Raw genomic sequence first — 16,808 nt, 5'->3', positions numbered from 1 at the left:
GGAAATTCCGCTCCATCTAACGTCACACAGAGCCATACTCGAAAAAAACTTTCCGAAACTTGTGACAAACCGGAAGAGGTTTTTTTGGAACAAAAATACTCCTTCAAACGTACAACTTAATTTTTGAAACTTTGTCCATGTTTAGCATGGGAATCCAACTCTTTAACAGTGTAAAAAACTCGGTATGCATGAAATAGCATTTCACCCCCCCTTTAATCTCCACATAGAGACTGAGTAAGAATGGAAGGCTCAATTGCAAGTGTTATGACCAGAACTTCAAAGGCAAGTCAAACCATAACCTGAGCATACTGAGGGCAGGAGAGACTCTTCATCCTCATCAGCCATCTCCTCTTCCTCCTGGCTGGAAGCCAGCAGAGCAACTACAGAGCCCTACAGCATGACATACCTATGGCTCACATAAACCACACTCAACCTATTGAAAGACTTCATTCAACCAGATCACAAAATTAAATTTCTTATGATTTGTTAAGTAAAACGTGAATCACATTGAAAAACATCCATCTAGCCCGTGAGCATTGTATATCTGCTTCAGGAAGGTGTGTGACATTTTGGAGTGTGTTTTTCTGCATCTTGCCTGACATATATCTTTGTTCTAGAGGTTCACTGAATCATTTGTAAATGCTATCGCTATATTATGTTAGCTGGACAACATTTCAGAACTTTGTAATGAGAGAAAAACATGAACCAGATGGCTCGACGGAATATATGGGAGAGTCTGTCAGCTCATCTGGCATATATCTAATAAAGTGCCTGAATTACATTCAGTGTTTGAATTCAAGGGGAGCTGCAGGGTCACTATAAGGACTAAGGGACCCCCACTCAAGCTGTTCATTTAAGAAAACAATAATACTATTGTGTTCTATTTGTCCAAATTTACTTAAGGGAATCAAACCTGTCAATAAAAGTAAAAATAAAAGTAATCTATGATTCTTCCTGAAGTAAGAGCAGATTTATATAATATAGATCACTACAAAATCAGATGACAATATCATCTCCATACTTACAAAATGTAAATTAATAATTTCCTGTTAAAAGTAAAAGTAAATGTTTAAGGAAAGTACTCCAAGTACTGAATGAAATCAAGGAATACAAAAAGTGCATTTGTGAGCAATTGATAACTAACCAACAGATTTTTTTGCTTAACACTGAAGTAGTATACAAGTAAGTAATGCATGAGACCGAGGCCAAAAACACCAGAGCACATAACATGCTTCTTAAATGCTTTGTGAGAATCAGATTTGTTTGAGCAATTTGCTTCAATAACCCACTGATTTCACGCTCAGGATGTTTAATACAAGATAAGAAAAAAAAAACTTCTAATTGACAAAATATTTTGTTGCACATGTCGACCTACAGTATGTTAATCAGGTCTGTAGTTGCTTGTCATTTTTACATAATTGTGCATAATTAGTGCAGTCAGATCCAAATGTCTGATAACCACTGTTTAAAATACTTTTTTTTTTTTTTTTGATGAAATGAATGAAAATGTACATTAATTTTTTTACTTCTTAAAATTTGATTTCTCCCTCTTTTACTTCAATGTATTTTCAAATGACTGGCATCCTTGTTTCTTTATTTCAAAAATTTCTTATATTTTTTCTGATTATTTTCTACTTTAAATTACATTTTGAATCTTCAATGTGGATTCAGACTTTTGGACCTCACTGTATATTAGAGGTATAATCAGACATGGAGGTAAATTCAGACTGTAGTAGATGACTGAAACAACAAATCCAGAACCTGAAACGTGAATTTTTCTTCCTGAAATATTTAACAAAAAACAAAAAATCTGTCAAGAACAGCTAAACTTTTCCACGTTATAAATAAGCAGGCATAATCAGAAAGATCATAACGACCAATGCACAGCCATGACCAAACTTTACCATTTTAGCTCACGCAGTCAAAGCAAGCTCTCCTCAAGGATGTTTTCTTAATATCACCCCCGAACTAAGACAATCAAGACCGGAAACCACATGAGAGAGACCCATTAATGTGTGATGGCTTGTTATATAACGAAGGCGGCCAATATTAATAGAAAAAAATTGAAGCTGAAATATTCTCATCTGCCAAGGTGGGAGGCTGTCACAACAAAAGTGAAGCCCATAAGGAAAAAAAACACATATCCTCATTTTCTAGCCCTACATAAACAAATATTTCAGTAATACAGACATTATTTCAGTAATACAGTAATACAGACATGGATGTAATTATCATTTGAAGAAAAAAAAAATACTCCCTTCTCAGTCAGTTTAATAAAGAAACATCTAGGCCAGACTAATGAGGTTCCATTCAGTTATACAATCTGATTCTTACTTTATGAAAACAAAACTGTAATTTCGTAATTCAAAATAAAATATGAATGAATCCATCTCTGATAATCCCGGGTTGCTATGGTCATGCAGATTTGTTTACGCATTAAACTTGTGGCCACGAGAAAAACATGTCGTTCCCTCACCAAAGCATCTCGAAGCCACGACATAAGGATGTTGTTACCTCGACAAAATGATCTTGTGGCCATGAGTTAATATGACATTCCCACAAATTAATATCTCGTGGCCACGACATATTATCACGTTCCCAATAATTATTATTTCGTGGCCACGACAAAACTAAGTAAACCGAACAAGTCACCTTACGTGCACCGTAGTATCATTATTAAACACTACTTTCACTTTTAGAGCCTTTTCTTCATTTTTCTTGAAAATAAATTGACCTGATTAATCATTTCACAAGCTAGATTTCCATGCTCAAAACGTTACTGCCTAAACCACTAAGTCACTATTCTTGTGCGTTATATTTAACCTTATGTGTCGATGGAGGGCGGAGCTACAGTAGATTTGCACTTAGTAATAGACATTCCGAATAATCTTGCTTTCCATTTGCAATAAGATTATTTTTATTACCACACTGCCATATAATTTTTCTTAAGTAAATTGCACTTAATTTAGATCCCCACTGGAAACAAGACAAGTATCTTATATAATTTTCCTATATAGAAAATCCATCTTTATTTTATTACATTTTTTTATATGTACATGAAAACTTGAAAACCTCCCATTCTGAAACAGTAAACCTACAGTTTCCCTCATTTCAGGATTAACAAACTCAGAGTTTTCACTTAACCTCTTCTGAAACAGGCCTCAGGAGAAGACCAACACAGATCGAGCGCCCATGACTATTGTTGTCCCAACAAGTGACTCAACTCATAAAAGTGTTACATTTTGTTTTCAGTGCCATTCTGGGCAGCAAGAAGGGAGAACCCCTGAGGACCAGTTAAAGTAATAAGCTATTAGGAAGACAAATCGCATTTGCCTTTCAAATAGAGCCCAAATAAGCAATTAACCAGAAAACAACCACATTAAGCTTTAAAAAGCAGCAGTAGGCGATCTGATCCTTTCACACACACCGCTCCATGTGGGAAACATTAGCCGTCTCGCTCTTAGCTCACTGGTACGGTTTACTCTATAGACGATGGGGCCTCCTTTCACACTTTCTCTGTCTCTCGCTTTCTTTTTTTTTCCCTTTCTGAAAGAGAGACAGGTCTTAAAAATGCATGCCAAAGTAAAGAGCATGTTTCTGTGTGAATGAGAAAGCAGATCTAAGTGTGTGAGGCCCTATACGGTGTTCGAACAGCATTGTTTACTCTGTGGTACGGTTTCTCAGGGTAGTCACAGCTCCTTGGGTGTCCCCACTGGGCGACGAAGAAGCCTCACATGTCTGATGTTGCCACTCTGTCTGGAGCTCTCAGCTCATAAGCACCACACAAGACTCAGCCAGCGATTCCTGAAGAGGATTTTCCCAACACTTTTCCTCTGTAATTATAGCTGCACTCTCTGTTCTGCTGCTGATAGAAAAATAACCACTTCATGATGGGTTTTAGGGAGTTTTGGGTTGCTTTAGTGACAGAGACCTGTATAAAGTTAAATTCCCATGAGATTCAGAGAAACTCAGAATGCAAGGAGATGGGTTGTTCACATAGGTCTGAATGCTTTTTTATCGTTTTTCTATGTTTCTACATGACAAGAACACAGTCATCAGTCCAGTTGTAGAGTGCTTTTTAAAAGTTTTTCAATCCATTTCTCAACAATTTGGTCACTTTTTCCAAACTCTTCACAACTGTAAGTAACCCTAGCCATAACCCAAACTCATATGTATTGAAAAATGTGTCCTAACAAAAAAATTCAACCTGTAAAAACCAACACGTATGCAAAAAAATCTGAACTTAATTGAATACCGTTTTAATTCCAATTTGAGTTTGAATTTGAATTTGAATTGCAGAACTGCAATACAAATTTGAATGTTAGAATATTGGATTAAATTATCTGGAAGAAAGAAACTAATTTAAACTAGAAAGCAGAAAAAGCTCTGGAGTAGAATGAACAGTAGATTGAAGGGTAGAATGACAGACAGATAGACTGAAAGTAAAAAAGATAGACAGAACATCAAACAGAAAGACATATATAACGCTAGATAGAAAAACAAACAAAAAAGATAAATAAATAGATAGATAGATCAGCCAGATATAAAGACTCGACCTTTGCTTTCTGTTCAGCTGTCTTTGAACACATGAACACGTTCTGTGTGAACAGCTCCAGACTCCTGTTATTGTGTTCCATGTTGGAAGACTGTTCTGGTCTCTGGTGGCTGTTGCTGACAGATTTGATGGAATGGGGGATTTCTACAACACAGGTGTCCTCACTGACCTCTCCCTCGAATGTAAATGAATACTTTTCCATTAACAACATGATACTGCGAGAAGGACGCAAGTGTTGCGTTCTTCCTCACCAGGTAAAGAGCCAAGACTGTATTCATCCAAACCCTGCACCTATTTAAAAGCATTTTAATCAAACACAAAGTACTGAACCATTTTTTCACATGACAAGCTCTTATTCATTGTTTGGCTAGGTAAGCATCCCCTCTAGCTTGACTGGCATGGAGACAAATAGTCAAGTCACGCTGGGGACAATCCTCCCTGGAGAACGATGTAAGTGGTTTTAACTGTCCCTCTGACAGCGTTCACAATGGAGATGATGCTGTGGAGATTAATGACTTGGAGGAAAGTGATATAACGAACAGTTTTGCTGGGTGAGGATCACCTACCTGCCCTGTCACCTGAGAGGCTGTCTGCAGATCTTCTGCTGCTGTCAGGGTTTCTGTCACCGCGGGTAATGGACCTGATCCAGAAGAAAAAGACACAATAAAGCCTTCACCACACACACACTCACAATACCCCCCCACACTCGGCACCAAAGGGCCCCTGGAGAGACAATAGATAGATTAAATTTCTCCTTAGTAAGAGTGAGTGATTCCCAAACAAAAAACTAATTTTTAACAGGCTTCCCCTTTCAGCATAACATGATACATAATCTGCTCTTTCTGGATATGATATGTGATTTAAAAAGAGAAAAGCAGGGTGGCATGTCTATTGACTTGATTAGGAGGTACTTACTGGGCTAAGTGTCAAGAGGGGCCTACAAAAGTCCTTTACTAAGTTTAATTTAAGAAAGTGAATAAACAAATAGTGAATGTAAAATGTAAAAATTAAACAAAAATAATGGAAAATGACTTTTAATAAAATTGTTAAAAAGCAGCAACAAAAAGTAATGTAAATTATTATTATTATATTAACATTTATTTATTAAAAAGCTTGGACTATGCACTTAATGTTTGTTGTTTCTTAATGTTTTTGGAAGACATCTCTTATGCTCATGCTGCATTTATTTAACCCAAAATACAGTAACAGTGAAATATTACTGAACATTAAAATAACTCTTTTTTTTTTCTCTCTCTCTCTCTCAATAATTTCTTCCTTATGCTGCGCTGCCTAATATTGTTTTGGAAAACCACTATCATACACCACCTTTCACAAGTTTGGGTTATAAGTAAGAGTTAAAAAAGAAAGAAATTAATACTTTTATTCAGTTAAGCTGCAATAAATTGATCAAAAGTCACAGTATTACTGTATGTTACAAAGGATTTCTATTTCAAATAAATGGTTTTCATTGAACTTTGATTCATTTTTTAGGATTATGTTATATTACAATTTTAAATGGTTTTCATTGAACTTTGATTCATTTTTTAGGATTATGTTATATTACAATTTAAACCCATTCTGATTTTTTTTTTTTTAAGAGTAATAATATCCCACAAAAATCTTCTTATCACTATTTTTTTTTTTATGCAGCTTGTGTGAGACTTATTTATAATAAATAAATAATAATAAAAGATTTGTATATAAAGTTAGTGCAATATATTTGGAAAGTATAGGATTGGCCTTTTGTGTGAATTTATATCCCATAAATAAATGTTGCCCCATGCATTGCCCCATGTATTTCAGTGGTGACTGTAGGAACTTACAAGGTATTTCTGGCACAGCTTGCTCCGGGACATGGGGTGTTTGTTCCTCTTCAGGCCTTGCAGTTAGACTGTCCCCTTGAAGCCTAAAACAATTAAAAAACATTGAGCATTACAGGTTTTAATTTCAAATGAGTGGCTTGCATTTCTCCCCACAGTTATGATAGCTGTAGAAGATAACAGTGAAAATACTATCATGTTATCCTTTCAGACCAAACTCTCTGCTGGGGCTATGAAAGAACTCGGTGTAATGGATCAATATCAAATAAAATCTCTACCCTGTGACTTTGCTGGATGAGAACAAGTGGAGACAGTGAGTCTCTATTCATGAAAGTTGATGAGACCAAGCAGTCAGTTTGTCTTATCACTATCAGGGGAGGATGAGGATATGGGCAGGCTGGAATGTAGACAGAGTATAACATAGGGGAACGCTTAAGACCTGACAACAATCTACTAATCACCAAACTGTTCAGCTGTCTCAAACCCCCATCAATTATGATGTCCAATCTCAGAGGATGCTGAGATTAGAAGCTTGTCTTAAGAGAGCTTGCTCTTAAAGGAACTACTCATCCTCAAAACCAGAATTCAATGCTGCTCTTTTTTTCAGAGGGGACTTTAAATTCAGTCTGTTTCTTACACTGTCTCATGTTTTTTTTTTTTTTTTTGTGGCATTTTTGGACCTTGATAGCATGAACATAAAGTATTACATCTCCTTTTGTGGTTGAGGAAAGAAAGGAAGTAATGTAATTTTCAGGTGAATTATCCCTTTATGGCCATGTTGTATAAACTACCATGATCCTTAAAGGAATAGTTCACCCTAAAATTAAAATATTGTGAAAATATACTCATTCTCAGGCCATCCAAGACGGAGATGAGTTTGATTCTTAATCAGAACATATTTAAAGAAAGTATGCACTTGCTCACCAATGGATCATCTGGTGTGAATGGGTGCCAAAACAGTTCAAACTAATATTTTGATGTGAGTGAACAACAGATGGGCTTTTTCACTGGAGAAACCGTGTTAATGGATTATGGACTGGTATTTTGGCCTGATGTGACGGTTTAACCCTCTGGAGTCTAAGGGTATTTTTGGGGCCTGGAGAAGTTTTGTCATGCCCTGATATTTGTGCTTTTTTCAGTTTCTTATAAATATCTAAATGGGTAAAGTCTAATATCACTGTAGTCAGCACAAACTGGGCTATAATAATATGTGAAATGCATGCATGTACATGATTGTATTTTTGAGAAAAAAAATGTTATGCATGGTTAGTGAAAAACTAAAAATGTTAAATAACTTGAATAAGGCCATAAAACACATACATAACATTGGTTCCCGGGACTGTTGAGAACTGGAGCTTGTAGCCTAGAATTGTTCTTTCTAAATTATGTGAAAATCATCTTGTTTACTCATTCACAGAAAACAATATATTGATTTAAAATGGACTGGTGAGTGGTGTGGATTACTTGGATTTTTGTGTTGGTTTTATCAGCTGTTTGGACTCTCATTTTGAAGACACCCATTCACTGCAGAGAATTCACTGGCAAGATGACATAATGCTAAATTTCTCCAAATCTGCTCTGCATTTACATCTTGTAGTGAATGTTCAGCAAACTTTCATATTTGAGTGAACTATTCCTTTAAGGCAGTGAAAATCAGTATACCTTAAAACCATCCTTCTCACAAATCTGGGTTTGTGACATAACGGACCAGGGCAGAAGCTTGTTGTAGTCCCTTACCAGCCATTTTTTGTAGGCATTAAACTGACAGAGTTTTAAAAGATGATATCTCCATTTGCACTCTCAGCACTGCAACTTTTGCACATATTGCAGATATTATTCTTGCCTCTGTACAATGCGTTTAGAGCATTTACAGAGATAATCAAGGAAACAATGCATCACTGCTGTACCTTAAGCGCCACCTGCTGACAGAGAGTGAAACTGCTTTTTCATTCAGCCCATTTTCTGTTTGGTGTTTTGTGTAGCCTAATTTCACAAAGCTAAAGTTTTGAAATTATACAGTCTAATTTAGATCAAAATGATAAAGCAACTAACCATATTCTTTGTGTGCTCATATTTTAATTCTTTCTTGCCTTTTGCATAAATAAAATACATAAAAAATTTTGGATTCTTCCATGAAAAGTTAAGATCAGTGCATCCGTAAATTTATGAATATCTGAAATTAAGATCTAAATGTTAGTATTTTAGCTGCCTGTGGATGATAAAGTTCTCTTATTTAAATTGCGAGCTGAATTAATGTCAGTTTATTTATTTATTGTGCAAAAGTCTAATTTATTTCATATGCACTTTGTCTGTCATAAAGCTATACAATTTCTGTGTGGTAGAATTGGCTACGCAAGGGGAACTAGCTAAAATCTAGCCTAAGGCACCAAATTGGTCAGGGCCGACTTAGTCTCAGCCTCAGCCTCAGATGTCATGCCCACGGACCATTGGCTAAATGTCTGATGCATATGGCACAAAAAAAGGGGAAACACAGTTTTAAAGTTGTCCTCAAATTGGTTGAATTATACAAGATTTCCAGGAGACATGTGTGTTGCTTTCTTTAACATTCCACCTGAAAACAAAGATGCCATGACGCCAAACCCCCCCATGAAAGAAAAAAGCATTATGTTTACAACTGTGATGACGAGCGTTTATCAGGATCAACTAAACACTGGATTTTCAAAAGTATGTGACTTATTTAAAGTTTGTGCAACAGAATCTTTAGAATACGTCCGAGAGTTTTACACACCAGTCTATTATTCTGGTGACATTTCCATTCCCTGAAACATGATGATGAAGGAAACGAAGTGTGATTGGTTGTTTGACATGTCGGTCAAAAGGCCTCATGGATGGGCCTGGGCCAATGACAGCTTCCATGAATTCCAGACCTTCAGTCATCATTCTGGATGTCTGGCTACGCGAGACTAGAGCCGACCTGCGGAAAGCGATTGTGCTACTTCCAGATGAGCTGTTTCCTAAGCATGTGTGGCTATAGTCTACCACCTCATCCATCACATGAAGAGGACAGGCACCAGCAGATAAGGAATAAATCCCATGACCTTTTCCTACAGTGGTGCATTATGGGTCAACAAGAACACACAAGCTCACATTTCATAAACAGTTTAAGCTTCACTGTGACTGATGATTGCAACAAACCTTGTGATAAAACTTTTCAGAATGTTAAATTAAATTATGAATAATTAGAAAAAAATATTAGTTGCATTCACTATTTAGCTGTATATATTTATTTACTTTTAATTGGAATGCACTGCATTGATAAAACTTGAAATGACTGTAAATGAAAACGAGACTGTGAGAGAAGCCTTTTTAGGTTATTCTGAATGTACTGGGCTTTTTATTTTTGTCAACTAGAATTTTGATGTACATTACCTTTTTCTTTGAAACTAAGACTTTTATTCAGCAAGAACATATTAATTTACCCAGAAATGACAGTACATAAGACATTTATAATGCTACAAAATATTTTTACTTGAAATAGTGTTTTTTCCTGTTAATCAAAGAATTGTGGTTTTCACAAAAATATTAATCAGCTTCTTTAGCAGCAAATCAGCATATTAGAATGATTTCTGAAAAATCATGCGACACTGAGGACTGCAGTAACAGTTGCTGAAAATTTAGCTTTGCATTCCCAGAAATCATTTTTAAACATTTATTAAAATAGAAAATTGTATTTTAAATTGTAAAAATATATTTCACAATACTCTTTTTAGTGTATAACATAAGTACAATTTTTAAACAAATGCAGCCTTGGTGAACATAAAAAAGACTTCTTTTAAAATATTAAAAACGTTTGAACGGTATTTATAGAATTTTCACCACACCAACATCAAATAATGGTGAATCCAATGAATGGACTTGATGGGCTTTAAAAAGTGAGTTTTGAAAGTGTCTTAACATTTAGAATTTCCAGACTGCTGTTAAGTACTGTGTTCTTCACTCATTGATCACTTGAGATAACAAATGTCCAGATAAAAGGATTCCTATGTCTGAGCCTTAGAAAATGTAAAGAATGCTACCTGGGTCCTCCAAGTAGCCACATGCCCAGGCAAAAAAAAAAAAACAGAGACAGATGGGCATCAGGTTCCTTACATTATATGGCTGCTGCTGTTTGGCAAGTCTATATGGCACTGAAGAGCTTCCAGGTGTACAAACAGTCAAGGTTAGTTAGAGAATCACCTGGACTGATTCAATCCGATTCATGAATGAATTATTCAGATGAACTGTTCAGGTTTCAGATTCAAAAGGATGATGCGTTCATGGATTGTACATCACTGATAAAAAAATATCAGTGCAAGAAACCCAAGCTCTGATCCCAATATGTAACCAGGGTGGGCCGTATCCACAATCCTGCGCATTTAACCTGTGATGTAAACAGATGAACTTCCACATCAATGTGATAAACAGTGCACAAACAAATGGTGATTGTGTGATGCATGTGCAAAGACTGTAAAAACTGTCTTGCGTATCTGTGGTGAATCAGATATGGGGCAGAAATGAAAAGCAAAAAAGGAGGAGCCAAACAAAACAAATACAGGGGGATGTAGCAGCATGGCAGCCATCTAACCCAGCAGATTGTTTCTTATCAGAGCCTGGCATCGGACATGAGCGCTGAGTCACCCTATCATATCCAACAGTGTGAAATGTGCATATATTGCACAGCCACAAGCTACACAAGAGGAAATAAAACCCAAAAACAAGTGATAATAAAGATTATCTGTTTGTGGGTCTTATGAATACAATCAGATTTCTAGAATGCTTTTAAGATATGTATGCCTTCCCTCATCCACAGATGGGTGTGTCTTAAACTTTTGACACTTTTATGTCCTGGGGTAATATTTTATCTAAAATAACAGAATATTTCTGTTCTTGTTGTTGTTGTTATATGAATGTCACATGGCTTTTCCTTTTTTGATTATCTTAACACCATTTCAATAGGTTTATTGTGTGAAAGTTATTTATATAACATTCAAAAGTTTTAAGTTCCAAATCACAAAATTCCACTGTCACAGTAAGTCAGTGTTCATGAACACTGTATGAGTATGAAAGGTCTTTAAGAGAGTGATTTTCTAAAAATGCAAAGGGCCAAAAGTGCCCATAGTCGAAGAAACACCCGGATGCATAGTCTTAAGATAACTGCAGAAAGTCATTGAATCAGTAAATTTGAATTTTGTGAATTACTCTCAATGTATTCATTCAACTTTAGCTCTCAGAGTTTTAACTAGATTGCTGGAATGCTGTTTGTGGCCATCGTATCCAGTTGAAAAGGGTTTGGGTGCAGCCTCTCAGCAAACAGAGGTCAGGATACGTTACTCGTGACTTGACTAAGATATATGGAAGTGCATTCTAGTGCGGTAATAATGATGCTATTCTTCACATTGTGTGTACCACTTGAGTTTGCAGAGGTGAAAACGCTCACAGGCTTAGGATAAAGAGCTGTTGGTAGACATGTTGGTAAATACTGAGGTGTGTAAATATTTACCTTGCACACCTTGAGCAGATGTTGAGAGTAACTTTTGCCTGGGGTTCTGAAGAGTAGGAGCTGCGGCCCTGGCTGAACTTACTGCCAGACGCCAACAGGCCAGTGACCCCCTCCATTCGCAGGTCATCCAGATCCTCTGAGAGAGAGAGAGACAAAGAGACAGAGAAAGAAAGACAAATCAAAATCTGTTGATACTTTTATCCCTCAGGTAATGATCATATTGAATTTGCTGCCTTTGTTTGGTCACAAAGATCCTTATGAGATATGTGTAGTAATAATAATAATAATAATAATAATAATCCATTTTTACAATAATATTAATCATATTTTTATATTATTTATAAAATTATAAAAATATGTATTATTATTATTATTAAATGTTATTTTAATCATCATCATAATTAAAATAATAACAGCAAAATAAAATTATTTAATGGTTTAATTTGTCTTTATAATAGCAATAACAACAATTACTACTTACTTATTAATTATATTATTATTGTTGCTGTTATTATTATTATTATGATACTAGTTTATATCATTGCAATTGAAATTACACTAAAATAGAAAAAAACAATTGAACCATTTAATTATTTATTTATTATTTATAATGATGAGAACAACAACTATAATAATAATAATAATAATAATAATAATAATAATTATTATTATTATTATTATTATTATTATTATTATTATTATTGTTGTTGTTGTCATTATTATTATTATTATTATTATTATGCAAATGATCAAATAAATAAGAAAATTTAAACCGAATTAGAAAATTCACAGAATTTATTCATGTTTTATACATTGAGTTCTCTGAAATTTTTCTCTCTTTTTTGTGACATAAGTTTTAAAGCATCAACTTTATATTTAAAGAGCTTACACTGACTCCAGATCTCTTTCTATTCTATTAAATATCATTCTGTTCTATTCTATCCTATTAAAAAAAATAAATTAAATTAAATAAAAAGGACATCTGCTCGGTTTTATTAAAGTTTCACACAGGATGACAAGCACAAATAATTCTCTTCAATAAATCATATTGAATCTTGGTGATTTAAGCAGTTTATATTATGCACTTTAGGGTTTCCAGCAGTACAGACTGAGAGATGGAAAGGAGAGGAGAGTAAATAAATGAAGAGAGACAAACAAATCTAACAGCACTGAGATAAGCAACTCTATACTCCTGGAGGTCACTTGTGACTCTCTCACAGCTTATGCTCACAGTATGGTCGCCCGCGCTCTGATAACAGCTGCAGATGGCTGGATCTGAGAGCTGTACGTCTCTTTACACTACAGCTGTCCTTCTACAACACGCAACAGGGCCGCTGGGTGAAAGCTGGGTCGTTTCCCAGCTCAGTTATGAAGAAACAGCTGACTGGGCTTTTTTAGAGACCTGCTGTACTTTGCCGCATCTACTTAAAGCTTTAACATTATTCAAATATTAATGTGTGTACAGTATATGGAATAAAATGGAATAACAAAACCATCTAAGCAGCCCAACAGCAAGCAGAATTTTAATTCTGCAACCAATTTATTGGTTTCTAGCAATTTGGTGTGTTTCTATATAATTCAATAGATGTATGATCAGGTGTGCGTATAATAGCTTTCGCAGGGTTCATCAAATTAGATTTCAGAGCCAGAACCATTTTATAATCCCACTTTGACAAAGCATGCTTCTCATAGGGGGTTTCGTTCGTGTCACATATATCATGATCCAGCAAGAACTAGGAGCAGTGGGGTAAAGTGAGCCACATTCCGTGAGGTTAGCGCCTCCCACCCATGCCTGGAGCAGTAGGTGTTATATACCAACCATACCACTTACGCTGAGGCGTACTGCCAACTGACAGCGCGTGGAAGGACACACAGAAAAAACAACACCTTGTAAGACAAGTAAGTGTAACTAATGGCGTGGATGAGACTTGGCCTATTCATCCATGAAACTCTTACTCGACTCACTTTACAACTCTCAATTGCCTCGTCTTTTTGTTTGAGCTGCTGATGTGGGAAAGGGCCCGGTGGGAAACAACGTATCAGTCAAAATTAAAAGCGACCCCAAACGCACCTTTTTGTGCTTGAACGATCCATTGGGGTCAACACGAGATTTCTCCCGTGAGTCTTTGTGCAAGCACGGAAAGCATGTGTTTGTGTATAAGGGAGGTCCTCTTGGCACGGTACTGCTGACACTGCCTTGTTCGTGAAATACCAGCGAGTGTGGTGATATTACATGCCTCATTCATCATCGCAGGTCTGTTCCAGCTGAGAGAGAGAGAGCCAGAGGCCACTTCATACACACACGCATCATTGTACAGGAGAACACAGCTGTCCATCGTGGGAAAGACTCTCTTTTAGGACTGGGGTGCAGGGTGTGTGGTTCAACACTGAGGGGGCACCTGTGGCGATTTTGTTATTGCTTATATGAGTTGGCTGAGATATAGCATTTGCGAGAAGTATAGAGATTGACATAATAAGAGTGCAGACCTGTATTTATGATTTATGTATTTGAATTGCATATGAAATTGGAATTTAATATGTGGTTGGTATGTTTTTAAGGGCTTTTAAAATGAATTTTATGTTCACCAAGGCTGCATTTATTTGTTTAAAAAACAATAAATAAATAAATAAAAATAAATAAATAAATATTTTTTTTATTGTATTTTCATATATTATCAAATGTAACTTATTCCTGTAAAAGCAAAGAGGAATTTGGAGCAGCCATTACTCCAGACTTCTGTCATTTTTTTATATTTAGGCCTAAATAAAGATTTATGTGTCTGAATTGGATGTAACATTTTCATTCATTTGGTGAATGCACATGTGATGTGATGCATATTTGTCAGTTATACAGTACATGCAGGAAACAGATCATAATTTCTTAACTCTTTGCACATTTTATTTTATTTAAATAATCATATTTGCATCCAAATTGCTTGGAATCAGCATAAATTTGTTAATTGTGAAAGCAATTACATTTATATAGTTAAAGGGTATGAACATGTTTATAATATCTAGTTGTGAAACAAGCAATATTCGGTTAGATAAAATGTATGAGACTGAAACTAACTGTATTTGTTGATGATAAATATATAAACCTGGTCACTGTTTATTTAAAACATACTCAGTTTATTAATACTATTGCAGAAATCTTATCCATTTCATTTATTTATGACTCAATCAATGAATAAAATGCAGGTTCCAAAACTAATAGAAAGACTTCCTGTAAAAAAAAAAAAGATTGGTGTCCCATTCATTTATTTATTGTTTGTTTTTAGCAGGACATAAACTTAATGTTGCATTTATCTCCTGCTTTAACTTTTAACCCTGTGTAATCCAAATGAATTTGAATTGTATTTTCAATTCAAATACATACATCTTAATTTTAGATCAAAATTTCTGAGTGTATAAATGTTGCTCTTTGCACCTCAAAACTATAATGGATTGGAAAGATTATGAAAAATCATTGGATGATATTATCAGTGCAAGTTCCTGAGCATTTTCTATAAGGGGGTCAGTGTGTGAGAAGCTGTGCCCAGAAAAACCCACCCTGATTAATTGGGCTTCATTGGAAGTCTGTCTGTAAGTGTTTTCCCAGAGAGCTTTAGCTAATTTCTTCTTTTATGTGGGCTTAAAGCTGCTTGTTTCACAAATGCACCAATGCCCGAGCCAGAAGTGGACTTTAAGACTTGTAAAAGTTCTTTATTGGCCTGACAGGGATCTAAACTCCTGCTATATTACAGCAGGAGACTGCAGAGTGGGCTTTTTTTTTCTATTCCATTTGAAAAGAATTGACGCAGAGGGAAACAAAGGTGTATGCAGGCTTTTTAAATGGTACACTGCCATTCCTTAATAAATCTGCCAGGACTGCCAATCCAGCAATGCTAAAAAAATAAGACATGACATGAGGACACAAATTTCATTGTGATTTGTATGAGTCTTATTTGAGAATTTAGAGCCTGCTGAAAACATAAGAAAAAGAGAGTGGCGAGACTAGAAAATAATCTTGTTACTGATGTACACAATTTAATCTGACGTATTTTAAATCCTTTAATCAGCTGGACAGTGCAAAAATAAAAAAGTGGTCATTATCTTTGTGGACAAACAATGACTTAATATGCTGTATACATACAATCAAATACTGAGTTGGCTCCATAGTTGAATTTTAGCATCATAGGCAAAGCTAAGAGAAATGTTTATAAATATACACTAACATTCATTCTGGTTTTCTATTAGAATATGTTTTAAAGTGTAATTTAATCCTGTGGTGGCAAGGCTGATTTTTTATTATTATTATTATCATACCTTAATGTGGAATAAATCAACTGCCGGGGATGCTGAGCCCCTATAGAGAGTTGGAAAGTGTTAACCAAACAAAGACAGGAGTGATGACAAGGAATTTCTGTATGTAATTGTTTACAGCAGCCGAAGCAGTGGGCCGGAGTGTGTGTGTGTGTATGCCTGTTGTAGAAAAAGTTTCTATGTAGTATAATGCACCTAAGACAATCTACACAAACGATTGTGGTTTATGTTGAGGTTGTTAGTCACTATTTGTAACTCATAGTTGAATACAGTTCTTCAGATTCTTTTTTTTTTTCCATTTCAGAAGATGTTGAAGATGTAATTTCATAATCACGTAGCCATACCACAGTAAACTATAACAAATGCAGACGAGGCACGCAGACATGATGAACTTCAAAGTTCTCCATGGGTTTATGTTCCATCTCTAGCTCATAATTATCTAAGCTGAGTAATTGACAGGATTCACTGTCGAGAAGCTCTAGACGTCTCAGACTTTGCACACTTTCTGCATTTGTGTTTCATTAAGACTTAAATGTCACATTCCAGCACTGTGGTTTAGTCCTTGCATGCAGTACATAAAGCTCTTTGAAGCAAGTGGGAAAATCATTTTTGTTATGCTTTGTAATGAAAA

At 35.5% G+C, this 16,808-nt stretch overlaps 1 protein-coding gene across 1 annotated transcript in view; it reads right to left on the bottom strand.

Annotated features, from left to right (window-relative positions):
* LOC113082039 (uncharacterized protein C8orf34 homolog) overlaps positions 1-16,808 on the bottom strand; it is a 73,966-nt gene that overhangs the window by 22,067 nt on the left and 35,091 nt on the right. The window contains exons 8-10 of the mRNA XM_026253963.1: positions 11,876-12,011; positions 6,379-6,461; positions 5,122-5,195 (exon numbers count right to left, since the gene is read on the bottom strand). Of these exons, the coding sequence (XP_026109748.1) occupies positions 5,122-5,195; positions 6,379-6,461; positions 11,876-12,011 (293 nt within the window). The remainder of the gene's footprint in view (positions 1-5,121; positions 5,196-6,378; positions 6,462-11,875; positions 12,012-16,808) is intronic.

The sequence above is a fragment of the Carassius auratus genome, unplaced genomic scaffold, assembly GCF_003368295.1.
Source record: "Carassius auratus strain Wakin unplaced genomic scaffold, ASM336829v1 scaf_tig00035628, whole genome shotgun sequence".
NCBI classification, from domain to species: Eukaryota; Metazoa; Chordata; class Actinopteri; order Cypriniformes; family Cyprinidae; genus Carassius; species Carassius auratus.
Note: the sequence above shows the minus strand (reverse complement) of the source record. Positions and strands in the feature narration are given on the sequence as shown.